General features: G+C 36.5%; 2 protein-coding genes across 2 annotated transcripts in view; one reads left to right on the top strand and one right to left on the bottom strand.

Annotated features, from left to right (window-relative positions):
• Positions 1-628: 628 nt before the first annotated feature.
• Positions 629-6,922, top strand: ZSWIM2 (zinc finger SWIM-type containing 2; the record flags this gene model as incomplete). Its single annotated transcript, XM_082311441.1, is given in 9 exon segments — positions 629-634; positions 2,642-2,742; positions 3,037-3,139; positions 3,143-3,288; positions 3,622-3,681; positions 3,683-3,704; positions 4,580-4,699; positions 4,701-4,730; positions 6,866-6,922. Coding segments are annotated over 9 exon segments (645 nt in total).
• A 9,264-nt stretch (positions 6,923-16,186) lies between these two features.
• The window catches only part of FAM171B (family with sequence similarity 171 member B), a gene marked incomplete at both ends in the record, with an annotated part of 33,047 nt that continues 22,308 nt past the window's right edge, over positions 16,187-26,925 (bottom strand). The window contains 7 exons of the mRNA XM_082311531.1: positions 16,187-17,519; positions 17,795-17,918; positions 18,739-18,855; positions 22,643-22,810; positions 24,650-24,808; positions 25,106-25,198; positions 25,924-26,157. Of these exons, the coding sequence (XP_082167657.1) occupies positions 16,187-17,519; positions 17,795-17,918; positions 18,739-18,855; positions 22,643-22,810; positions 24,650-24,808; positions 25,106-25,198; positions 25,924-26,157 (2,228 nt within the window). The remainder of the gene's footprint in view (positions 17,520-17,794; positions 17,919-18,738; positions 18,856-22,642; positions 22,811-24,649; positions 24,809-25,105; positions 25,199-25,923; positions 26,158-26,925) is intronic.

Raw genomic sequence — 26,925 nt, 5'->3', positions numbered from 1 at the left:
TATGGCGGAGCAAAGGTAAACCTGGTGTCAAAAACAGTGACACAAGATCCATTTCAGACTTCAAAAGAAACCCATGGAGCTGCCACCACAGCCCCTGATGCACTCCAAATGGAGCCACAAACCACTGCCGCAACATGACGTGTCACGCAGACATCAGAGCAATCGTTTCCTGCTGCCACAGGAGTTGTCCCGTTCTCTCTTCCTATTACTTGTCTCAGGATTCTATAGGCTGAATCAAAACCCACTACATCAACAGAAAATCACTATTTTCTGGCTAGGCTAGTTTTTTGGCAGCCTAGTGGGTGGAACCAGGTCACTGAAGAAATCAAACAAGCCCGAGAAGTGACAGGAATATAAGCTAGGAATGGCCCTACACCCTTGATTTAAATTCATTTTTTAAATTCATTTAAATGTATTAAACTACAGTAAGATCATTCATTTTCTCTCATCTAATCACACAATTAATACTTTCTCTGTAAGACTGTGTAAGACTCTTACAAGGCTGCTCCATTTAAATTGTGAAGTCAAACTAACAACTAACTAACTTTACATTGATGTTTTTACATATCGGATATTTTGATTATAAATTGTAGGATACTGCTGAAAAAGTATCGGTTACCAAGAGATCATGAAGGTAAGCATTAGCCTCTCTTTTATGGCTTGCATGTACAGCTTATGAACTTTAAATGCATGAAGCAACATCCTCCAGCGTTTTGATAAAATTTTTTATAGATCACTGTCTTGTTCCTCCTCTCCCTCCTCCACTTAAAAAAAAAAGATTAGTGCTCTCAGGCATTTTCCCATTTGTTTCATTTTTTCTGATACAGAACATTTTGTGTTATATCATTGATTACAACTGCAGTTTCAAGAAAAATGAAAACGCAGAAAAAGCAACAATTTCAAATACATACAGTAAAAGCTATGCATTTATAAAAACACCTTGTACTGAAGTTATTCCAGTGCTCTCAAGATATTCTTAGCAGGTAGACACTGACAAATTTGCTTCTTCATTTAATAGTAAGTTAGCTATAGAACTACAGTTCTTCTTTTATCACTTTTGTGTAGTGAGTCCTTCAGCACACACTAACATAACTTCAATGACTTTTCTACTTTAGGGCAACATTCTACTTTCACATCATCTAAACGGTAGTATTTAATGAATGCTGCCTATATCGTGGAGATTCCCCCTCAAACATAGGGGTATGTGAAGAAAGCAAGCTGTGCAAAATGTAATCCTTGACTGATTTTGACATTTGTGGCTGTCACCAAAACCACAAAGCTTTCTAATCCAGAGGGTATAATCTGTATAGCCAGGTTAGCTTTCTGACATGAGTCAGGATTTTAGGCTATTATGAGCCAGATTCTCAACTGGTTTGTTAGATTTCCTTTCCTAGAGGGTTAGGAACTCAAAATAACACAAATAGCATAAATATCCCACAAAATAATTAGTCTAAAGATCTTTTTCCAAGTAGTAACAAAGTAGCTAAATACAAACCAACCTTAAAGAATAGCCACCATTCAAAAAGTTACTTTTAAAAAAAATATTTACATACAAAACCAAACATCTTGTACATAGTCAGAATCTAGTTTGTATTTTTCTATCTGAACTAGATTTTAGAACATTTTACTTTCTTAAATTTTGTATAGGCAAAATAACTTCAGCAGAAAGTGAGCCGGTTTTCATCTTAACTCATCACTAGAATTTGTAACTGGTTTCTGGCTATGGAATATATTGATGTGTGGTATCAGAACCCAGACTGAATTTCAGAGAACAAATTCATTTGCCAAAGCTGGCTGTTAGCAGAGGAATTTCCTACCTTGCGTCATTTTCTCCTCATGAAAATAAGGAAACTTCAAGGAACACCCTTCAGTGTTTTACTGCAGTGTCAGCATTTGGTTATAAGATTAGCCTCTTGAGTGAGAAGAAAAATAAATTCCATTCACAAGCATCATGAATTATACTAAGGAAATAATATTTACTTCTTTACTATTCCATGTTTCAAAAGATGGCGCAAGGCTTAATTTGGGGTTTGGAAAACATTTTTAGTTTTTTTTTTTTAAATAGAGGTCACTAGACAGAAAAACACTATGCTGTTTATTTTTCCAAGAAATAATATTTCTAGAAAATCCTCCATAGTTGTTCATTTCCAGCACTTAGAAGCAAAAACTTTTTTACTCTGACTTAAACTTATATATAAAGGCCTTTTGGGATGAAACACTGTTTCGATCAATACATTCAGTGAACCAAATTGAACTTACTGAAAAATTATTGAAAACTTCACAGTTCAGAAACATTTTTATTCATTTTTGCCTTGGACACCATTTTAGATAAGAACTTGCATAAGCAATATTAACAGTTTCTTTGCAAGTTATAAAAAACAATTTACAACTTTTTTGAGGCTGAAACGTATTGCATATATTTGACAGAGAGAGTACCTATTGCATTTCATAGATGGAGAACTATTACAAGTGAGGTAAGTGCAGAGTTCTACCACACCACTTTTAATTTTCGTGTTTACTTTTGCTAGATGCTTTTAAGTTGGGTCTTCTGGAAAGAGAAACCGATGATGTGCTTCAGTGATTGCATTAAGAATGAACACAAAATCCAGAGGAAATTCTCTTCTCACAAACCTTACATCAGAGGAATGATAGATGCATTGATCAGAAAGAAATTTATGAAGAGGACGTTTGTCCCATTTGTCAGGAGTTACTAAAGAAAATGCTTCCCATCGCTTACTGCAGGTTAAGTATACAATTTGTTCTTTGTCTTGCTACATGTCTAATTATAGAATAAATGTTACAAGATCTGCTAGTATAGCTAGCTTCAATACACAAGAAAAAATACCTGACAGTTGTTATAGCCCTTTTCCAACCTGGAAAATACGGCAATCCTACAAGTTAAAATGTGGGTGGAGGGGAAGGAGCAAAAGAAAAGGGAAGACCACTTAGTATTGCTATGTGATTTTTCTTATGTGCTTCTGGAGAGATCACAGATATTTGATACCAAAATTTTATTTTGGTATCTGTTTTCTGTAGATACAGCTGTGGTAACAACGTTCACATAAAATGTGTGAAAATTTGGGCTGACCACCAAGATGAGCTGGAGAATGACTCTGTAGTGAAGTGTCCACTTCGCAGATGAAAATTTGCACCTGTAAGGCTCATTCTAGAAGAATTTAGAAACTTTAAACAACTTGTGACTGCAACAGAGAAAGCAAGACTGGATAGGCACCCTAGAATCCCTTGTAATAACTGCAGAGTATTTCCAATTGTAGGAAAGTGCTACAAGTATTTTTAAACCAAGATTTTGACAGTGCTATGTCTTTGAGTATATCTCACAGCTTGTCGCTTATTTCTCTGCCTTTATTATAAGTCACTGATTTCACCTACAGAGTAGACAATATGTGCTTTGTAAACAAACAAACATCCGTAGTAAACAAAGCAACGGTTTTTATTTTCAAACTTGCTTTTAGTGCAGTACATCTCCAAACAACTCTGTAGGATGTATTTGGGATTGTCCTTTCCCAAATAATAAATGTAGCTACTACTTTATGATAAAGTGTTAACTGCTTGTTAACCTAGCTCCTTATTCTGTTGATGTGGGTTTGGTTTTCCTTTTAGGTGTACTGAGTGTGTTGAGTATCACCTATGTCATGACTGTTTCACTGGCTTTTGCCATTCTCCACGTTTTTGTTTTCAGACAGGTACCAAACAGGATTTGTTTTTTGTATCGTACCCTGACCTATATAATATTGATCTCAATTACCCTTATACAAATCATGCAGACCTTGCATTGAATTAGACTTACTTAGCTACAAGCTAAGTAGCTACAGAAAGATATTGAGATAAGCAAAAATAACACAATAAACTAAGAGAGATTAATTGTCCTCTGTATACGTTGCACCATGGCACACTTATAGGGACAGCAGATGGAAATACATTCTAGCTTACCGTTGCCACAGCTGCATGCCTCACCAACTGAGATACAGATAGTTGGTTCTTTTATACCATTAATTCACTCCATAGAATCAAAGCAGGGGGGGAATCAGTGAATTCAGATTACCATAACAACCGTAAGTGGATATACTTATGTCTTAGAAGTTTAGAGGTTTAGAGTCTATAATCCAAGATAGGGCAAGATATGATCCCACATAACTTCAAAACTAAGGTAGCTTTGCAAGAGATCACAATATTTGGGTTATGAATTCTGAGCTTGGGTTTCAAAAGGTCATGAAAACTTTTGTAGCTTTTGTTCAAAAAAACTGATGTAGAAATTATTGCGTAAAATTCAATGGCTTACATTATGCAACTGTTCAGGCTAAATGAACATACTAGTTTATTTTTCTGGGAGGGGTGTGTGTCTGTTTATGACTGTCACAGCAAGATCAGCATCACTGGAATGACTTTCACAGCAGCTGTGGTTTGACAGACTGGTTAGCCCATCCAATAATTTAAGGTACTGCTGAAGAGAACCTTCTGTCAAAAGACAACTTATTCTGAAGCATTCAGCTTTAGTTGCTGTTTCTTCAAATTTACTGGGGTTTGTTTGTTTTCTTTTAGGACTCATTGTACTCCAAAGAACATTGTAAAATCTTTACCCATCATTTTAATTAGTAAACATAGTAATTTACTGGCCTCAGGTATTCAGCGTAGACTTTGTTTAAAGAGCTTTCAACTTGGTCAGCATGTAAGACTCCTACCATGTAAGACTCCTACCATGTAATCACAAGGTAAGAGGGAAAAAAAAGTGTTCTAAACATTGAAGAGCCAAATCTTCACATAGCCTGTTAACCTGTAGCACGTCAGACCTTCTGATGTTGACATCCTGCAGCACATAGTGTATTGGAACCCTTACGGCACCACTGACAAAAGTCTTCATGTGACTAGTCTGAAAGTTTGCACCCTTGCTTAACTGTTGTCCTGGTTTCGACTGAGATAGAGTTAACTTTCTTCCTAGTAACTGGTAATAGTGCTGTGTTTTGGATTTAGTATGAGAATAATGTTGATAACACACTGATGTTTCAGTTATTGCGAAGTAGTGCTTACACTAAGTCAAGGACTTTTCAGCTTCCCATGCTCTGCCGGGTGCACAAGAAGCTGGGAGGGAGCACAGCCAGGACAGCTGACCCAGATTGGCCAAAGGGCTATGCCATACCGTATGACATCTGGCTCAGTATATAAACTGGGGGAGTTGGCCGGGGGGGCAGTGATCACTGCTTGGGGACGGGCTGGGCATCGGTCAGCGGGTGCTGAGCAACTGCATTGTGCATCACTTGTTCTGTGTGTTCTTTTATCATTATTATCATTATTATCATTATTATTATTTTCTCTTCCTCCACCGTCTTATTAAACTGTCTTTATCTCAACCCATGGGTTTTATTTCTTTTTTTTCCAATTCTCTCCCACATCCCGCTGTGGGGGGGAGGGTGAGCAAGCAGCTGTGTGGTGCTTAGTTGCCGCCTGGGGTTAAGCCACAACTGTATGCCTCAGTTTTAACATCTGCTTTAAGGCACAGGAAGCATAATGGTTAGAAATGGCCGCTAAAATAATTTTTTGCAAACCAATGGCAAGGAGCAGCATAATGAAATGGTCTGATACATAGTTCTCTACTAGTAATGAATCAGGTTGTTCCTACAGTCTGCATTCTTATTCTTGAAGCTTAGACAAGGTAAATAACATTAGAAACAAAAGTTGCATCAGGGATATGTATGTTTTATGGCCATTAGTGACAACTCACATACTCTTCACTGTTATCTACTGTTACTGATGTTTACTTCTCTATAGAACAAATTCTGAATAATGTGGTACTTTTCGTTAGGAGCCTGGTTCACTATTCATATTCTTCTAATTCTGATACATTCTGCAAGAACTCAGTAGCATCCCTCCGAGTAGACCACCTTGAACAAACTTAGATTTTTAAAAAATTTAAACCAGATTATTTTGCAAAGATTCAGACCCTCTGGGATATTGAAATGCTGAAATATTGCCTGTTTACTAGTTTATCAGCTGAAGCCAAAATAACCATATTCCTTCTGTGCTTCTTAATGAATGTCAGTTAGCACCTTCCCAGTATTTGAGAGGCACATTTTCATCCTCTGAGCAGTTTATAATTTCAAACACTTAGCAGTGGAGTTTTGATCTGTCTCAGTATACTTTTTGCAAAAAGGAGCCAAGTTTACTTGAAAGTTGGGGAGCCTTTTGCAATCCTGCAGCAAGTTTCATGATTTGGAAATACGTATTACCCAGCCAACCTGTGACATTCACGTTTACTAGTTTGTACCAGCACCTTTACGCAAGTTCACAAAAGATAGCCCTTTTCAGATTTATTTAACTCAAACTAGCTTACCTGACCAGCAGTGTTTCTTCACTGATGACATGACAGCAGTAATATAAATTCAAACTCCTTGCTCACTTGTAGGATCCTGGTTACAATCTCAGTAGTTACTGCCCTTTAAGTCCAGAACTGATATGGAACTGAATCAAAAGGGGAATTAAACTGAAAGGGAAGGCTAACAGAATCATCACTGATTCCTTACAGTAGCGAATATATATGTAATTACATTATCTGTTACAGTTAAGTAACTTGATATTTGCAGCACCTTTAAAAGTGAGATTTAAATACCCAGTTTACAGCAGTCAGTAAAATTTTAACTAACTTTCTTTAGCTTGACAATGCCCAAAACTTAACTCTATTCATCCTATGCATAAACAACATAGCCCCCTAGCGATCAGTGAAGTTCCTGTGGGTTTGCACTCGTAACATTGGAGAAGAGGCTTCTTTGAATTAGTTATATGCAAGAACAATTGATTAGTCCATAATTAGCTAAGAAATATTATGCAACAGCTGACTTTTCAATCTTTTAAGTTTCATAGGCAATGTATTGACAGTTGGCTACTGCAGCAAAGAAACACGTCCTATTGATGAATATGTTGCATACAATTCTCTAACTTGGAAGGATACGTGAGCCAAACATGGAAACTACCCAACAGGTTCTCATGCAAATGTTAGCAAACTTGCAAAGCAAGTGGAACCAGTAATTTCTGTATCTGGAAATGGATTATATGTCAAGCAAATATCATCTGAACATGCATCAGAAAGTTCTCAAAGTAGCTTCAGAAAATTAACAAAGATGTGCCAAAGTCCCAAAAGGATTTAAGATTTTTTTTTTTTTTTTTTTAGCAACCTCCATTTAGGAAAATCTGATCAGAACAGCAGTAGAAATCTAAGTGATTTTTCCAGGCATAGCAAGGATGACTCTCTAAGCTCTTCTGAAACAGCATTTTCTGGGAAGTCCACTACCATTAGAAAGGATGACATTCATAATGTTTTGAGAAGCCAGCATCAGCTTGACTGGGGCAATATAAACAAATAGTTACTTTTAAAAAAGATTGCTGTAATAATTCCACAATTCTAAGATATCTCAGAGGGTTGAATTTGGAGATCCATCGTGCACAGCAAACCATTCCTCAGAAAAGGACAATGAGGATGTGGGAAACGCCAGCCATCAACAGAGGCTCCTAACAAGACCAGCACCTAAACATAATCATCTGAACTTTAAAACAACAAAAATAGATTTATTATTGGAAGGAATTCCACTGCATAGCAGCTTATGATTGTCTTGTTTTAGACAAGATAGCTATATCCTTATTTTTATACTCCATACACAGGATTTCTTAGAGACCAAGAAACAAATTAATAAGTGAATAATCAGATGGTATGAACTGTAGGTACTACAAAAATTAACTCAATGCTGTGAGCAACGTTTCTATTAAATCTTCTCAAATAAACAGAGGAACTGGTTTGGCTGGTGTAGATGTATTTCAGAAAATAGCCATAGACTTGTAGAATTGTCACTATTTCTTATTTGCAAGTTTTTAACCTTTAATCAAGTAAATTACTCAACTAAACGTAAAATGCAGAAAGCTTTTATATTCTTGAAAGACCAGTTAAGTAACAGTTCTTATTCAGAGATGTAATGAAGCCAGACTCATTTTAACATTATTGCTGAAAGAAACGATATCAAATGTGCTATTTTCAAATGCGCAATAGTAAAAGCAAGATGGAAAAGAACCTATTTATAGTATCAGGTAAGTTCTGTAAGATCTGCTATGGTTTCCTGATAGTTAATGCTCAAAAGAGGAGCTAAGCCTCCAAATAGTATACAGGAACCACCCACTTAGCCATTTTCAATCATGTACAGATGGCTAAGCCAAAGAATTCCTGAGTCTAACAATTATTTCCCAAATGGTAATATAATAAATAAATTTAAATTTTAGTAATTCTAGTTTTCTTTAAGGTCTAGATTCCCAGTAAGTGTAATGAAGATTTAAACCCGAATACATGCAATAAATGTAAATATAAAGCCTGACTGAATGAGAGCCTGAGCTGTTGGTTAAACAGAAGACAGACGTGCAATAAGAACCTGCTATTTTTGAAGTTTTATTCTGAGAATCCAAGAAAAATGGGAACATTTTGTGGAAGCTTAGCCAGATTTGCAACTTGACTTTTTCCAATTATCTTTCCATATGTTTTAATAGAAATAGCATGTCTAGCAACTTATTTAGAACAAACAAAACAATATAATCTACTCACATATACTTTAACTCTTATTTAAATGAGTAATCTGTATAGTTTCGATTTTGTGTTTTCTACGACAACACAGAACAAGTTGAACTTCAGTCAATTTTGATATAATTATTTGCATTTACAGATCAGCTGATGACCCAGATATCTAATTTTTACAAGGAAGTGAAATATGACAGAAAATACCGTTCTCTTGTTGAATTAGAAATAAAATTCCTCAGATTTCTTTAGCTTCCTGTAGAGAGAAAGTTCACTCTATTTTGAAGTATCTGATAGATTTGCAATAGCTAAAAAAAAAATTCTCAGGAAGGTTGAAAATAAAAAAGTTATTATGTGAGAGTAAGAAGAAAACCAGTAGTTTACTAAAAGACTGTAGCTTCTCAGAGCATTAAAGGAGTGATCATACAACACATTCAAGTGCCCCCCATGGTAGGAAAACCTTTGCCATGTGCCTGCCTGCAGTCCCGCAGGGTTTCTGAACAATGGTGAAAATACTGAAATGTGGCTTTTGTGAAACTTAGAAATTAAAAAGGCTTGAGAAATACTACTGTTAGATATAATTAAGAATAGGAAATTATACCCTGAAGTTTAGCTTAAGGTCTATCACAATATTATCTTGTTCTTCTACCTGGATTTAAGTACTTTGAGTTTATTCGTAGCTGGAATCGATGCCTGTGTCTTATACACTGTGCAGACATACAGAAATAATCTTTTATTTGTTCTTGCAGCCACAGAAAGTCTCTAAATAAAAGAATGGAGAAAGTGAGATTAGGCATAAGAACAAAACCTGAAATAATAGTCTTCTCTGGGTACCCCTTTCCAATTGCAACAAAATAAATTTACACGAGGAATAGCCTTACCTGCACTAACCAAGAAACAGGAACCAGATTTAATGTGGATATAGGTGTCTGTCTTCAGTAGAAATGGAACAGAGAATGTGACTGAATTAGAATTGGTTACTTAAGGACAATAACATTCTTCTGTCATTGGAATTACGGTGATGACAGAAATACACATTTTTAGTGATATTTAGAAAAAAACTCTTAAGTGAGAGAGGTATGTTCCTAAACAATGTAAGGCTTAAAAGACATTCAAATAAAAGTTAAGGCACTGATAACATTTTAAAACTTTTATTATATTGCATAAGCTATAACATTTTACAAATCTTAGTTACATTTTCAGCCACAGATACATTGATACTGTAGTAAATATAGAGATGAAAAGACACCTCTGACAAAATATAAAAAGGTAGAAATACTTAAAACCAGGATGCTGAATATCAAGAATGTTTTACATGAACAATATCCATACTAGAGTGTTTTTGAAAGTGATTGCCAAGGTAATGAAGTGGTTGTTGAATATAAGGCTCCAACGTGCAAGCTGGTGAGCACAGTCAGTGCCATCAGTTCACCTATGTTTCAGCATCTCTGAGCCGGGCTTTTTATGAACTCCATGCTCTAATGAGCACTAAAAAGTGCCTTTCTACACAATAACAAGATGTTGTAAAAATATTACTGTTCTAACATGGACTGAAGTGCAACAAGTGCTTCAAAGGAATTGAATCAGTAAACTGGGAAATAAAGTACCAGTACATTTTGAGGAGGGGCAATATAGGAATGTTCAATAAGTCTTAAACTGACCGAAAAAAAAAAAATCGTTTGGTAAACTAATTTTCAAGCTGAGAGTGCTAACACTAAAAATAACAACACAGTTTTCCCCTGCCAGTCTTAAAAAACAAAAAAAACCTGAAGCCATTTATTTTGGTAATCAGAACACACTGAATACTGCTTTTAAAAGAAAATGAAGCTCAGGTTAAAGTCATTTAAACCACTTTTCATATAAATTCTTTAACACAAATGTAGCTGCCTACTGTTAGAAGTGTGGCACAAATTAGTGCAAACTACTATAAAAGAAGTCTCATTTTTAACTCTGTAGGCATAGCACTGTGTTTTGCATAATTCCACTGAATTAAAAAAAATAATTTAAAAAGCAGAAGCTCGGGTTATATAAACAATGCAGGTTAGGCTCCAAATTGAGATAAAAATGGGTTCTAGAAAATAAGAATTAAGTACCTATCTCCATACACTTTCTGCTCCTACTGGCAAGGAAGGTTAGCAGCTGAAAAAAGGATTTTTATCATTATAATAGTTTTTATATATAAACATATATTAATTTCATTTTTGAAGTTAAAATCCCAGTCAGTTTCATACCTGTAAATCCAGTGACTTCAAGACACTGGATCTTCATTTATGAAGTTGAATCAGATCCCATATGTGCATTTTTAAAAGATACTACTGTTCAGATTGCTAAAGATATATTTTTTTAAATTTCTTTTCAAACATAAAATACAAAAGAACAGGGTTTACAACAATTACCATCATCATCAACATGCAGGAGTCAGTATTCCAACATAAAAAACACTAGATCTGCCTTTTAAAATATTATAAAAGCTACATAATTGTAAGTATGAACTGAGGTTTTTTTGGCTAACAGAAAAGAACCTATAATGTGCTTTGCAGATAGTCAGGTGTCCCACTGATAAAATAAGTCTGATGAAAGAGAAAGGCACTTCAGCAGGCTAATTTATCTTCAGATTTTCCTAACATGCAGTACTAGACAACGGATGTAGTGTACTGCCTTTTAATTTGCACAGTGTTATTTAGTAATAACTAATATATTATTAAGTATATTAATATATTGTTATATATTAGTTATTTAGTAATAATAAATATTCCAGTAATATTGTTAACCTGTTTCACTTTTTAACTAATGAGAAGAGTTTAGACTGGTGCCCATTCATTTCATCCTCTTTGGTACAAATCACTGCATAAAAACAAAGCAGACAACTAAACATTCCTACATCCTGGATTTTTTTTTGTGCATCATCTCTAGCTCTACATTGGTAAATAAAGTCCCTAATCATCAAATCAGTTTTGCTTTCAGGTTTGTACAATACCAGAGTCCTTTTGTTTTCTGACAGTACTATAAAGATTTGTCCTGTTAATCAAATGCAATTTTTAAGTGATTCTCCCTTTTTTTTTTTTTTTTTAAATTTCTGTAATAAGTGGCATTTGGTAACAATCTGAAAATTACTGTCAATTAGCTTATTCCGGGTAACATATCCAGATTAATGTGCATACAGCTGCATACTATTTATCCTGATCACTTCCCTTAATTTATGATATATCGAAGTACTGACCTAAGCAACATGAATTAATCTGCAGAAACGAGCCTTGGCTAACTCCATTAACCACCATATCAAAACCAGGTAAGACCTGGAACTGGCATACCCTTCTGCAAGAAGAATATCAACATCATGTATTGCGGCCATGGCAGGGATACCGTCCTGAAGTTTATAAACCGCCTTTCACCTTAAATATGACAAAATTTGGTCTTGAATGTTCGATATCTACCTAACACCTTTCACTTAAAACTGTACATACGTGTATGTGTTTTTTTTGCAAAAGCTGACAGCTCAAGGAGCGTCTTGTGAAGAACAGACATAATTCTTGCAAACATTTGTGTTCTTCAAAAAGAATCGATTCCACCGAAGCACAAATACATATCAGTTTGGAAACAAGCATCAGAAAGAAGCTATATCCTTTCCAATTTTCCCAGTCATGCCCCTCTCCTTAGAGGGGGCTTACTTTAAAGGTGCTTCAGGCATGGCCCACTTCTTATTCTCAAGGTAATCAGCCTCCAGATTCAAAGAAGTCAAAACCTCTGAATGTTTCCCTGGCCTTTCCAAGAGCAGTGTGCCATGAATCCTTGCCACTTTTTGTACAGACCTAATTTTAGTACTAGCATTTTAGCACTGTTAGTGCTGCAATACTTAGCCAACAGAAAAAAATCTTCAAAAATAAGTTCAGTGATTCCTATAAATTCATATGTTGAAATCATATATATAAATATAGAAAAGCATTAGTTTGACCACAAAGACGAATTTCATGATAACATTTTGTCTTTTCCACATACGTTACACAACAAGTATGGTTATCTCTGGAATTAAAATTTTTAGAACTCAGCATAGTCAAACTCTTTTTTAATGATCTAAACCCAAAAAGAATTCCAGTTGCTAATAGGTAATACAGGTTTCCAGTGCATAAATTCCAACTACAGCTGGAACATGAAGACTCAGATAATATATTCTGTAAATACCGAATATAAATATGAAGTATAATTCTAATTATTTTAGAGTTACATAGTTTTTAAAATCCAAGATTTAGTGCTCATGATAGGGCCAAGGAAGAATTCCCTGTCATTGTGTGCTTAGGGGCATCACCTGTTTTCATGTAGCATTTATCTTTGCAGATACAACTGCAGCAATAATTTCTCTCTACAGAATAGTTTTCTCATATTCTGACACAGAAAACAAGTTATGTATTTATTTTTAATATAAAACTCAACTTTAGAAAAGCCTTTTCAGGTGTTACCAGCAGCATAAGACATCATGCGATAAATGCTAGCAAGTTACACACAGAAAAGTTGGCGTACGGGATCTACAAAGCAAGCAAAGATAGCTGTTGCTTGACTGGCATGGGTAGAAGCAACAACTAAAGACAGCCCTGGAAATGGTATTCCCAGAACTGGAGTGTGCGCTCTTCAGAACAGAATTTAAATATTCCACTAAAAGAAATGCCCACACCCTGATTTGGCAAGGGAGGAGCTACTATCTAGTAGATACACCAATCCTATATATGATGAGATGCCTATTTTTCAGAAAACTTTATTCATCTTTCTTCCTACTACCGAGAAGCCTAGCAGCAAGAAACTCTTGCAAGAAGATCTGTTCCACTCTGAGTTGCTTTGTTGGCTAAAAGCTGAAGTGGATCACTGATGCATAGCCTTTAAAGGGGCCATTTTGCACTACCATACGTGCAGGGTAAAATTGTGACTAATCCAGACAGCCAAAAGCTCCTTCAGAATGATGCTAGAGAACTGAACTCTGCTCCTTGCTCTTGATCCCCTAGCAGAGCAGACAAGAATCTGCACTACATCAGTATATCTTTTGGCACCTACTTTGAAGTCCCAAAGTTATAACTGATCTTTTCAACATTTCTAATCCTTTTTCTTTGGCGACCAGATACTACTCAGACGCAGAACAAGAACTCTGGAGTGCAAAACTTTGTTCCTTTGAACTCACATGAATAAAGCCACTTACAGTAGTCTGTATTTTTTAATGATACAAGTAAGTTTGAGGAATTAGGTCTTTTTGGTATATACAATGAAAAAATGCATTGAAAAAAATCTGCAATACATTTAAGTTACTGTAGGTGAACAAAATTTCAAGTAGAGACTTACCAATTTAATATTAACACCTCAAAACCATTAGCTTGTCAGGGATTTTCTGTTATGTCCAACAGAATATAGAATATTCTCTTTTTGAAAAGGAAGCCATCAGAACTGATGCAACTCTAAGAGCAGGGCAATATTAAACCTCAAAAGTCAAAGCAGCTGTCAGAAGGAACGTGCATCTACACTCAAAATATATAAATTGATTCCTACTAACGTATATAACAATGCAAAGGATGAAAATAACAGTATTTGGGGTAGGAATTTAGTCATACACAAAATCCAGTGGAACTTGCATATAGGAAAAAAAAAAAAAAGTACTGTGAAAATGTATTCAGTATAGGAAAACTGAATTACAGTTACCTAAAAAGAGTACCAAAGGCATGCTAATATGACAATCCATCTTCAGCTCTGAAGTAGATGAATCATATAATTAAACCAGATTGTTTTGGCCAATCATAATTATAGACTTATTTGCACACCTATCTCAAACTTATTTTGCACTTTCATACTTGTGAACTCAACAGGAACATCATATTTTGTTCATGAAGCAACTGCACACCGGAAGCTGGATTGATGTATTGCTAGTACCATTCTGGTTACCTTGCATATTCTTCTAGAAACAGGACCAGACAACTGACAATCCCAACATAACAGACATTTCACAGTAATGTTTCCTGAGTAAATATTCCCAGAAGCCCAGCTGCATAGGATATTTCCCAACTCTTGAGTGTATTACAGGGCAGACAGCTAGTGCGCCTCACCCCACAGTTCGGATATAGGCATTGTATGTTTGAGTCTTGGTATAAAACCTTAACCAAGCTCTAAGGGAAATATTTATAAAGCTTTTTTAGGATGATTTATAATCAAACTGCCAAAGCCAAAATGCTGGAACTTATTTTACCAGGGAAACAGCTTCAAAGCCACAGAAAGACATTCTATATACTATATGAAGCACATTAAGGGATGCATCTACTTTTCTGTTAGCCAAAGTTGAAACGATCACTTTGACAAGATGAACATTAAAAATAAAGAATATTCTGATGGCCTTTTCCTTCCTCTATACATATCTTAGTTACATTTCATGCATTCATGACTTTTGGTAAATTTAACTCTAAGATGAGTCATAAGTAGTATTTATATTGCATTATAGACCAAATTTTGCGATCTGCTCTCATGCTCATAAAAAACCCCAACTTTTAAAGCCTGTTTAACCCCTCTGCGATGCACAACCTAGACAAAAGTAGCTCAGGCTGGCAAAATGTAGGCACATAAACCTCCGATGATCTTCCATTTTTTTAAACATAAAATAAAAAGCAACAGTGCCGAACTCTCCTGCTAAAGGAAACTATTTCAAAGGCATAATTTGTCTAAACTTGCATACTTTTTCATTATGGGCCAAACTCTAACTTACAAATCCGCAGGGATTCAAGACTGTTGTCAAGCTCAACCAGCCCAACAGCATGCAGAAGAGATTTTAACTGACGACGATGCCAAAACAAGACACTGGGATCAGTAGTAGCAGCAGCTTCCGATGCTACTGGAACCAGTCCTTTTCTGCTGGATGTGGACACTTCATAGCAGATGCCAATCTTCAACGTCCACAGTTCATAACAAAGCAGATTAAAAACAAAGCAGATGGGCAACATTTTAAGACAGCAGGGACCGTGAACTGCAGCGGCCACAGAGCTTGTACACTTCCCCCTTCTGCCGCTGCTATATGGAATGGCAACCTTTTGCACATAGGTGGGCACACAGGGAGGGCAGTAATGCTATAGAGCTCCGCTGATGAATGCAACAGAGCTCATCTGCTGGTGTCGTGGGACTAACTGATGAAACATTTTACATTATACAAAGAAGTAGTAACAGATCCCTAGAAAAGTTCACATATAAAATACTGTACAGATGGTCACATTGATTAGGAACAAGGCTGAGGGATGGCTTTAACTAGTCTACCAACGCATTAGCAACAAGTACAAAAAAATTAAAACGTGCCTACATTTCTCACCATGCATTCCCAGAGGTGCGTCCAAGAATGACAGGCTAATTAAAATGTGGGCCTTCCCTATACTGCCAGCAAAATTAGGAACCGGAAAGTTTTAATAGTAGCATTTCCCTGTTTTCAATTCACATTGAATATCAATTGCCCAGTTGAAGTTTAGTAACTCAATCTGTATATTTAAAAAAATGTAACTTTTCTTGATACTAGAAAACAACATTTCCCTTGTAAACCCAACACTGCAGAATTACAGAAGCAGCCAAGAGGTCAGTAACCAGCAGGGAGAGCAACAACACAAAGCACATTGTGTTTTAATTTATAGGAATAAGCGGCCTCTCCTCTCTTTTCTTCCAGATATTGGTTTTGCTATCTCTTTTCATGATAGACGGTCTATCCCTTTTTTTAGCAGAAGGGATACCAGATTCATGACTTCCTGATACAGTTTTTCGTTTTAGACCTTCTTCATCTTGTTCTATGACTGGCCCATTCCCTCCATCCAGAATGTGCCTCACAGCCTGGTCCTCCGGAGTACAAACAGTGGTCCCACTTTCACTGCTACTCAGATCCAGATCTTCCAAGTAAAGGATCTTAGAATGTGGCATATTTTTTATGAAAGTTTTCTCTCTCTCCAGTTTCCTGCTAGGATGATGCTCATTCATGTCCACACCAGAGTCCAGGCTGGTATCATTACTCTCTGTTTTTCTGCCCTTTTTCAGATCTATGAAAGAATGCCTCACTTGAGCGATCGGCTTTCCATCCAGGGACACAAACCATGCTCGAGGGTGCGGAGACGGTTTTCCCTTAGAGAGTTCCAATAATGTTTGTTCTGAAATACCTTGAAGTTCAGATGAAAATGGAGTCATTACAACTGCTTCATTCAATGTCCCAGGAACAGAGACAGATTCCAGTAAGCTATTAGTGTACCGGCCCCAGTTTGACGTTTGAGAAGGTATGCCCTCTTCACTATCTAATGTACTGTTTTCATCCCTGCAGGCAGAAGGCTGTGGATGAGAGTGCACTGGCATTTTCGGTAATGTCTGCATATAACTGTCGCGATTCATGGGTTCCATCATGGGACTATATACTAACTGCCCTTTTCTTGGCAAAGTTGCTGATTTAGCAGGATGCAATTGTTCTGGGGAGTGGAAAAGGTCAGAGGTTTGAAGAATAGCAATAGGTTGATTGTAAATATGCATCAGATGTTCTGGGATATGGGAAAGCCCATACATCTCCTCTTTCAGTGAAAGGTATCTGTTTTGGTCTTGAACATCCCTAGGAGCCTGGGAAATAGTACTGTTACCATGCTTTGGCTGTTGTAAGTTCCTGACTCCAGCGCTAGGCTCCAATGAATGGGCTGAATTTCTTGACTGACCAGTCTGACAGGATGACTGATAAGAAGCATCCTCTGTGTAGATTTTAAAATTGTCTCGTGATTTTCCATCTTCCGTGTCTATGGACATCCTCCTTTGAGGGCTGTATGAAGAAATCTTCGGTGTATATAATTGTGACTTATCCTCCATCTTTAAAGACCCTTTAACAGCATTGATGTGATTTATGTGAGTTGTTGATGTTGTCTGGTCTTTTTTTATGACCTCCAGCTTAGTTGTATTTTTTTCCTTCTTTTGTGTCCGACCACATTTATCCCTATGCAAAAGAGATGCAAGGTGACTGTAGAGCATACTAGGAAATACTAGACTGTTGACTACCAGAGCTGAAGATGAGATTTTGGTTAAGAAGTTACAGTGTAATGTGACGTCACAAACTTAAAATGAAGTTCTGTAATAACTGTAATTTTTAAAGAAATATTAGGCTACACATTATAGTTCAGCTAAGGAAACAAGTCTCAACTTCAGAATACTATTTTATCAACCTTAAATTCCATTCATGCTGAGCTTATTAGAACCTCTCTTTTTGCTTACCTGCAGTAACAAAGAAGAACAGCAAAAAATCCAATGATAATGACAACAGTACCTCCCAGTATGGCTGTAAGGAACACTGTGTGATAGGCTGTTATGTCCTTGGAAACCGCACTAATAATGGATTCTAGATTGTCAAACAAAACCAGACAAGAATTAGTTCTCAAAAACAAATAATTCCTCTTGATATGCAGAGTTGTAACTAATAAATTAAACTGTACTTTTCCAGTGATTTTGTGGTCCTATAGCACTATGTTCATCCTTCCCTTTTCACCTTGCTATTTCAACAAACTAGAAAATATACAAACAGTGATTACAATACAATGGACCTTCAAAGGTTCATCTCAAGTACTAAAGCCTTACCATGACATCTACTCAATTCCAGTCAAATTACATTTGTATTAGTTGTCCAAACTGACTTAGAAACATGGTCTACATTTTCTATTTAGTGCTTCTGTCAGAAAGTGCTATCTGTTTTTAGATTTTGACATTATATTTCTCCCATAAGAATCCCTTCATATGAATTTGCAAAACATGCAATAGATCTATATAAAACAGAATCCACTGGGACCGTTTTACCCAAGACTAATTTTCTTGTTGTATTTCCTCCTGTCATGCATGGCCCTCAACAGTAAGGGATACAGTCCAGCCGATTTTTACATCTCCATAGTCACAGTTCCCTTGCCAGCTTCTTCCAAAAGATGGCGTTAGTATAAACATATAAGCTCAAATGCAGTCTGGACTTTTCCCCCTATAGCATTTGAAGTTCTAGGAAATGGTTATATGCACAAAGGCACGCTATCAGGATTCAAACAAACGTTATCCAACTGTTGAAACTGCATCTTGTTTTTTCCTTCCTGTTGTTAAATAAAGCGATCAAACTGACAGCCTTATGATACATTCTTACTTCGGTTACTCAGTAATTTCTTTTCCTGTTGTTGCAGTACCTCTTGTTCCAGGCAGTGGAGCTGCTATCCAGTAGCCTAAGTGTTGAGCAGTATACGTCCATACTAACTGACCATCTGCTTCCTTTACCATTCCTAGCCCACGGCTTACCCAAGCACCTGAGAGAAAAAAAAAAAAAAAACACCACAAAAAAACCCACACAAAATATCGCACATGCCATGCAGGATTCTTCTATACCTCAACCATTAGCAATTAAGCTACTACCAAAAAATACACAAGGTCACAAGAAAAAACTGAAGCTTCTGACCTATGCACTATTTATTACACAGCTTTAGCTAAACATGCAAACTTTCTCTCTTGACAATTTCATTGCAAATATCCCTGTGTAGACATTTACTTTGAAACAAAGCATCAACACTACTTACTGGAATTAATGTAATTCATTTTCTATTAACAAACGTCTTCCATAAATATGCACACAAATAATGTGAAAAATCCTGTTATATGAGCTTAAGCATGCATGAAGGCCAAGACTAAAAAAAAAAAATCAAGGAGCATGTAATTTAAGTATATGAATACAAGTTTAACATTAGCTAGTAGCACTTAGTGGGAAAGCATTTTAATCTAATAAGCCATAATAGGATAAACAAGGTTTGTCTTTAATGTTTCTCGCCTTCTCCCTGCCCCAAGGCAGTAACAGTTCAGTTAGCCCAAGGAAGGTCTATTGTTAGGACACAGATTCCACACCATCTGTTTGGCAATGCAAAGAACAGGTATTATGGTATGCCAGCTTCTACAATTAATAAAGCATGCAGTAGAAGAGACATAATTATACTTAACGCACTTGAACACGTTTATTGTGGGCCATCTGTGAAATTCTAAGGACAGAAAACAACCTCATACAAACAACCTTACATTTTCAAACTGCAAATACTGAGGAGAGAGAACCACCAGCTTTTTTAATAACCAAAGCATGCAAAAAGTATAATTCATATAAGCCCTATAATTTCAATTTTCCTCCAGGACCCTTCTTCCAGCAAAGCAAAAGGAAATATCTACCAGACAGGAGGTAAAGATGAGAACTGACACATGCCACATACGCACACACGCACAGACACACACAAACAAAATATCATTCGGCAGTAAAACTTGCAGCCTTCTCCTGGTACTTGTGATGGGTGGCAGAGGGGAATAGCAGCAGCAGCCACCTAGAGCCCTGAAAGAGGTGGTTTCTCAGTTGCCTGGAAAACTTCTTGTCCAGACTGAGGAGCAAGACCAGCCGGAAGAGTCTTCCATCCTTAAATCTCATATGGAGGCAACAACAACAGATCCTCAAATTCTTTGTCCTGTCAACCCTAAGGCAAGATGTCACTATACTGCAAAACTATTGTTTTACAAGTGTAGAGGGTGGGCTACTTGCAGGCAGATAAAACACAACACAAAACACCACATATAAAAGGCAAAAAAAATTCAGGTCTCCAGAAGCTCTATCTTGACTGAACAAATCTATAAGAAGCTATAAAATCTTTGCTGTCCTCTTCAGTAAATTTTATCTCCACCCCCAATATACTCGATAGAAAATAGTAAGTATTAAGAAAAACATTAAAATCTGATTTATGAGTAAGCACATATTCTCTATGATTTACTGCCAAACAGAAGGATATCATTCTCAAGTTAATGTTGCAATGCAAGCTTTTTTTTTTTTTTTTAATTCTATTAAAATCCACGAAGTGCTTTTGGTACTAATGAGGCAAAATATTTAGTAAGAAGGAAGCCACATTCAATATACATCAACAAATTCCACATTTACAGCAGCTGGAATATAATTACAAAAGCTCATTTTCCAGGAACGGTGTCAGTACTATTACGCTTGGAGTAACCCCAGGGAACACTGCACAAGCAGCCATGTGAAAGCAGTTTCTGTCCTTTCTTCTGGTGCATGTGGATCAGCCTACACAACATCAAACACAGACCTGTTCCCTTACCACTATCAGTTCCGACTTGGAAGCTCTGATTACCATTATGACTTCAGTTTAAAAGTGTGTGTCAACATCTTGCCGGGAACATTCTGCATGCAACATCTGGGATGCCAGAGCCTCATTATTCAGTGCAGTGGTAGCTCTCCATTCAGCTCAGATGGGAGCCCACTGCTACTTATGGACACTCTCAAATGCTTGCTGGAGAGCTGAGGTGTTCAGCTGTCCTCAGTCACCAGAACCCAGACTAAGGAATGCCCTGCTATTACTCAGTTACCTTAGAAAAAAAGTTGTTTTGCACAGGTCAGATCAAAGGTAAAAATAAAAGAAACATATTTAAGAACAGACATCCAGAACAGTGAATACAGTTGCAAATTTTCACTGTAGAGAAGAGCTGAGGAAGTGGAAGAAAAGGTGGAAGTTAGAGTTATGCCCAAAGAGTCTCTCTCCTTGTCCACAGACCTCCTTGTCCTCTCCTCAGCAAGCAGCAGTGAAGGCTCCATGCGAACACTACACCTCAGTGAGCACCCATCACAAACAATTGACCTTTACGGAACCTCTATCAGAGTACACCCCATCTGCGACGACAAAACCAACTGTTTTAATTGCTTTTATTGGGTCAGCATGCCATGCTCCTGCTCTTGCTCTATCCCCAAGGCCAACATGCCTCAGTAGGCATGCTGAGTAAGCCCCTCAGCACCCACATACACACCTTACACTGGTTTATACTCTAACCTGACCCTGCGCCGAGATGCTCTAGCTCTGTCAACTTTTTGTTTTAATAACATTGTTGACCTAGTTTTCTGTTTAGTGAGTTAAAACAGCTCAGGATAGGTACAGATGAGCACAGAAGCTGGCAAAAGTGGCTGTGGCAGCAAGAAATTAAAACCCCTTGTGCTGTTTTACCATGTCAGACTAAAACCCTTTCTTTGATGAAGAATGCTCTCTCTTATCACCGGTTACCCCTCTGAAGTCTTCCAGGTATACAGACAGACTTAATCTTCTATGCCAAAACTTATTCTAATCACTCTTTCCCCAAGAGACAACCTAGCCAATTTTTCATTAGCATGTTCTTAATTCAAATTAATGTTCTTTGGTTGTTCTTCATTAAGATGATCAGTTTCTTTCTTGAACATGTAAACAACACTTTGTTAGAGTTGGTGTCCTCTCCTGTACTTCCAACAGTTGAATAACAGCTTTTTGCCTTAATAAGGAGTAAGACAGTTACCTTTTCACTCACTTGCATATTTCAAGACAAAGCGTGATGGAAAGTATAAGGTACAACGTAAGACAATCAGTACACTAATGCACACACACCCAATACAGGACATCTAAATGGGATAAGTGTATGTAGCTCATTACTCACTCTTGACTAAAATTAGACATGAAGGGATGACAAAAGGTTTAGAATGTCTAATCCCCAGCCTCCTCTTCCCATGCATACGGTAAGAACTATGTTGTTCCCTTTGATAACTCTTATTTCCCGTTCATTTCACTTTCTGAATTGCTTTTGTTAACTGAAGTAATATCTATTCCAGTTTTAATGTCAAAGGATCTTTAGATCTATACTCTAGGAAACAAAACATCCAAATCTTCAATTCTGATTTGTTTTCTTTTAAGAAGGCATTCATAACATTACCAGGCTTATAATTTAACAACACCTAAAATGTATGTTCCCTGAATACTTAGCCTCCCATAAAAATAAAAATCCATTACATTAAAAATTTGTTCAACAGAAAGGCTAATGAATTTTACCAAAGCTTTCTGAACTAACGAAAGCAGGGAAATTCCTTTGAACAATTCAAGCTAGTCAATCAAAAAACAATACAGAACCCCTAATAAAATCTGTGACTATTTACCACCACCTCATGTATTAGTGCCATCACTGTTCCATGACATACAATGTCACGTGCTCAAAACTATATACATGTGCTAAAAGGTAGAATAACAAATAACTTAGCCCACTTACCAGTTTTCATATCGAATGTCCATGCAGGTATAGCATCTCCCGATTTTACAGTACTCGTGGGAAGAGGAAGCGTAATCTGAATGGGACCATTTACTTTCAGTTCTTTCCCAGTCAAAAGAACGTTTATGCATATTGCAGCAAGAGGAGCTAATTCCATGCTTTTGAAACCTGAATATGAGAAATATCTTGTCTGTAATTCTCCATTCATAGTGTATTTTTTAAAAAAATATTTAGAATTAAGAATCTATCCTCATTATAACTAAAGGCGAGCCTTCATTCACATCCAGCTACACAGTCAGCTGTCACCAACTTGGTAAATAAAAATCAACATTTCTTCTCTTCTGGACTTTTAAAATCTTGTGATTAAAATAAAAACCAGTCATTTTAATACCAAATCCGTAAAAGAGAAACAGACTTTTAACATATAGGTTCAATGCTGACTGTAGAACCAATAATTAGACAAAACTTGGCTTTTTTCCCCTCAGAAAATTTGATTACTATGTGAAATATAGATAATAAGAATTTTTGTATAATTGCAATATACATAACATTGAATCAAACTGAAGACATATGCAAGTATATGACTGCTGCATTTCTCCTTAGTTGAACAGTTCTCTTAAACTTTCCTGTAAGGATTAACTTTCTAATTTGGCAGTTATAATTAACTGAATAGTTAATCATGAGGCTTGTCAAAGCACTCAAAGGAAAAGTCACAGATACAATGCTTTACAATGCAGCCTGAAAGTTTATTTATTTCCTTTCTTTTCCCTACATTAATTTGCAAATACTTCAGAATGCAAGATATGACAGGATGGTGAAAAAAGCTGAAACAGAATTAATAAGTACCAGAATAAAGTTAAATCTATGCAAGCTGTTAGAAGCTGGTTGTGAGAAAACTCCTGGTGCATCAGATATCAATTAGCTTCCACCTGCCCTAAAAGGAAGCCTGTTCCTCTAGGAGTATATGAATAATTTAAAACATATGCCAGACAGATTGAAAGGAAAACTTGAAGGGGAGAAACACTGCTTATTCTCTTATGCTTTACATTTAAAGGGGTGAAATATAGATAAGAAAGGTTTTAAAATATGTAAGTCAAGATAACAATATATATGATGATTTTAATTCAATGAAAATTAAAGAAGAAAGCACGACAAGTTCAAGTAAGCCATGTAGTGGCCTCCTCATGCGCTGCAATGAATTTAAGAGCCTCATGGCTTCAGGTCCACTGGGAATAGAAAGAAAAGAACAAAAGAAAGATGGAACTGCATACAGTACAATCTACCAGAGATCACTGTATTTATGCAAATAAAAAAAAAAAATCTGATTGAATGACAAATACTAAAAGATCCAACTGCATACGAGCAGATTTATAATGACTCATGAAACCACTTACTGCTTCTCCAGTGAAACAGATGCACAGAAAACATTATTACAATTGTGCTCTGTATACATAGTGACTACTTGGTTTCAAACAGGCTTACGCAGATTAACTGTCTGTGAGCCAAACTAGAGATTCCATACAATCTTTTTGCTAGGTGTAAAGCTTCTAAAGCCAATCATTCTAGTGAAAATGCAGAAAACCCTACAGCTGAAGTCAACTGATGCAGTTTCACTGATTTCTTTAGGTTCACCTAGTTTACACTCTGGCCATAACCATATTTTTAAGGTGTTTACTAAACCAGTTCCACAGTCTCATGAAATACTGAACATATACATACACACACACACACACACACACACGTATGTAAAAAGCAGACTCTGAAGGAGTATTTCAGTGTAGTAAGATATGTTATGTTCTCATACTAGATGGAACAAGATAAGGAGTGACATCAGTTACTTACCCGATGTGTTTATATAGAACAAAGCTTTGTCATTTAATACAATGGAAGCAGGCTCAGGCCCTTTTAATTTAAGCGTATGTTTTTCTGAAACACTGTGCACTTATATGCATTATAATTTGAAGATTTCTTCTTTTAAAAAAATTCTTAAACAACCTATTTACATACCTGATTTATTTAGAAGAATTCCTGTTGTATAGAGGAAGCTGTCCACTTTCAAAAATTGCTCTGGCACTGTCAGATAGGCTGTAACATTTGTAATATGGTGATTTGTTGGAAGCTTTATTAAAAATTTTGGAAACTGAACACTTGGTTGAGATTTGGCATCTGTAAAAGAGTAATATTTTGTCTTAGCAATGGTAAAACACACAAACAGTGTTTTTTATTACTGCTCAGAAATCCATTCAGCATAACAACCTGTTTTCACCCATTTTCTCCACGGTTTGTGTATTTCTAGTTTAGCACTTGTCACAGCCACACATACAGCTACACAATTAACTGAAAATCTGGCTTTGAGTAGATAGGTATTTTATGAGAATATGAACATGCTTAATTATTTTTTTATATGTGTACAGATGGTTATCACAAAGTGTTTAGATTATGGTCTGCATACACTGAACTTACCAGACAGTTTTCCAGTAATTAAGACAGTATCTTCAAACAGCCATATATTAGCTTGACTTTGTGGGAATAATGAAAGCGTCACAGACGAGTATACTGTGGAAAGTGATAATATCTGTTACACTGTGCAACCAAAAACAATCCTGTAAGATCTCCAATTCTGAACAATAGTGAATAGAGCAGTTAAAAAAAGAGAGCATATGAAGACTGGATAAACAAATTACTCCTGTTGTCCAGAGCAGGAATTTTAGTGGTTAGGCAGGAAGACCTCTATTGTATGTTTGCTACTGTCTTATCCCTTCTACAGATAAACAAGTGGCTAGAATTCTAAAGAGTCCACCATCTCTTTTTCAAAAAAAAAAAAAAAATCATGTAACTTTTTTAAGAGCATGCAATAGTTAAATAGGAGAACTTGTGAGGAAACACTGCTGAAAGGAAGCTATAACAACAGGTTATACCTGTTACACAGGACTCAAAGCATCGGCACCCCAGGAATCACTAAAGACAACATGATTTTTGTCAAAACACATTACTAGCCCTTTGCTAAGTCTAGGTAAACAATTTCTCAGAATACACTCACAGTATCACAATATAACCTACTTAGAGTTAAAAAGGGCTATTTTCTGTTTTACAATAATAAGAATTTTGACAAGTCTAACAGATCATTCACCCTTACATCTGCATTGACAGGCAGCACCTCCCTTGACTGACTTCATGCAGTCATTTTCAGTTGACAGTAACTACCCAGCCTGCTGAGGAAGAGAGAAATTTAATTACCGACAGATACAGTTTAATAATAGGACTGTAAGATGCTTACGTACTTGGCATTCTCCCAGTCTTCCAAGGCAAAGGTGTTAACATGTAGCCATCCTTGTACGATACGATAGTTAAGCTTAATCCTAATTTGTAGGGAACTTTTATTAATACTGCTCCGTTGTTTCCAGTAAGAGTAGAATTTGTCTTTGTGTAGTTAACAAACACTTCTACAACTGCTTGTCGCAGGTACTGATGACTGATGATGTCATTTACTTGAACTTTCAGTGTAAAAACAGATCCTATTAACAGAAAGGAAAAACAGGAGGTCATAATATACATCATAACTAAAGACCATAACTTGTTTGTAAAGAAGTCCTAGAGTTTATGCCGTAGCTATTCATTCACTGTATGGTGGATCTCTCTCAACAGAGGGTAAGCTCTGTCCAAAAGGAGGGGTAATCATACAATTATCTACCACAGAGAAGGAGGAAGCAAAAAACCTTGAGATGGGGCACAAAGATGCCAAAAAGCATTTACCAAACTCAGCAAATATAATACCTAACCAGTTAAAAAAAAAAAAAAAGTTACAAAGCAGTTCTTCCCCTTTTCATTTAAGCTTGAACAATGCATCTGTGACAACATGAGATTCAATGTGCCTTGCAAGTGCTCTGCAATATCACATTGATAATATAGATAGTCTTGTTATCCAAGTGTAACCCTTGGCTTGGGTCACACATTTAAAGATGCACCTTGAGTTTCTAAAAACAGAGAATATGATGTCTACAGACTGTGGGATAACACATTTATTTTTACATGTGTCAAATCATTATAAAGTAACCAAATGCATCCAGACACTTTGACTGTTTTAATCTGTCATCTCCCACCACGTTTACACTTCTGATCTAGTTTTCACCTTTCTGTATTGCAACTTCTAAATAGTATTTGCCTCCTGCTACTTAGACAGGCTGACATTCCTTTACAATACCTAGTGTCTCGCAGAGATCATAATTACAGCGACTGAGCACTATGTTGAAAATAGCAAGTCTGCCTGAACAGCCTCAAGATGC

Source organism: Platalea leucorodia (assembly GCF_965183815.1).
Source record: "Platalea leucorodia genome assembly, chromosome: 5".
Classification (NCBI taxonomy): domain Eukaryota; kingdom Metazoa; phylum Chordata; class Aves; order Pelecaniformes; family Threskiornithidae; genus Platalea; species Platalea leucorodia.
Note: the sequence above shows the minus strand (reverse complement) of the source record. Positions and strands in the feature narration are given on the sequence as shown.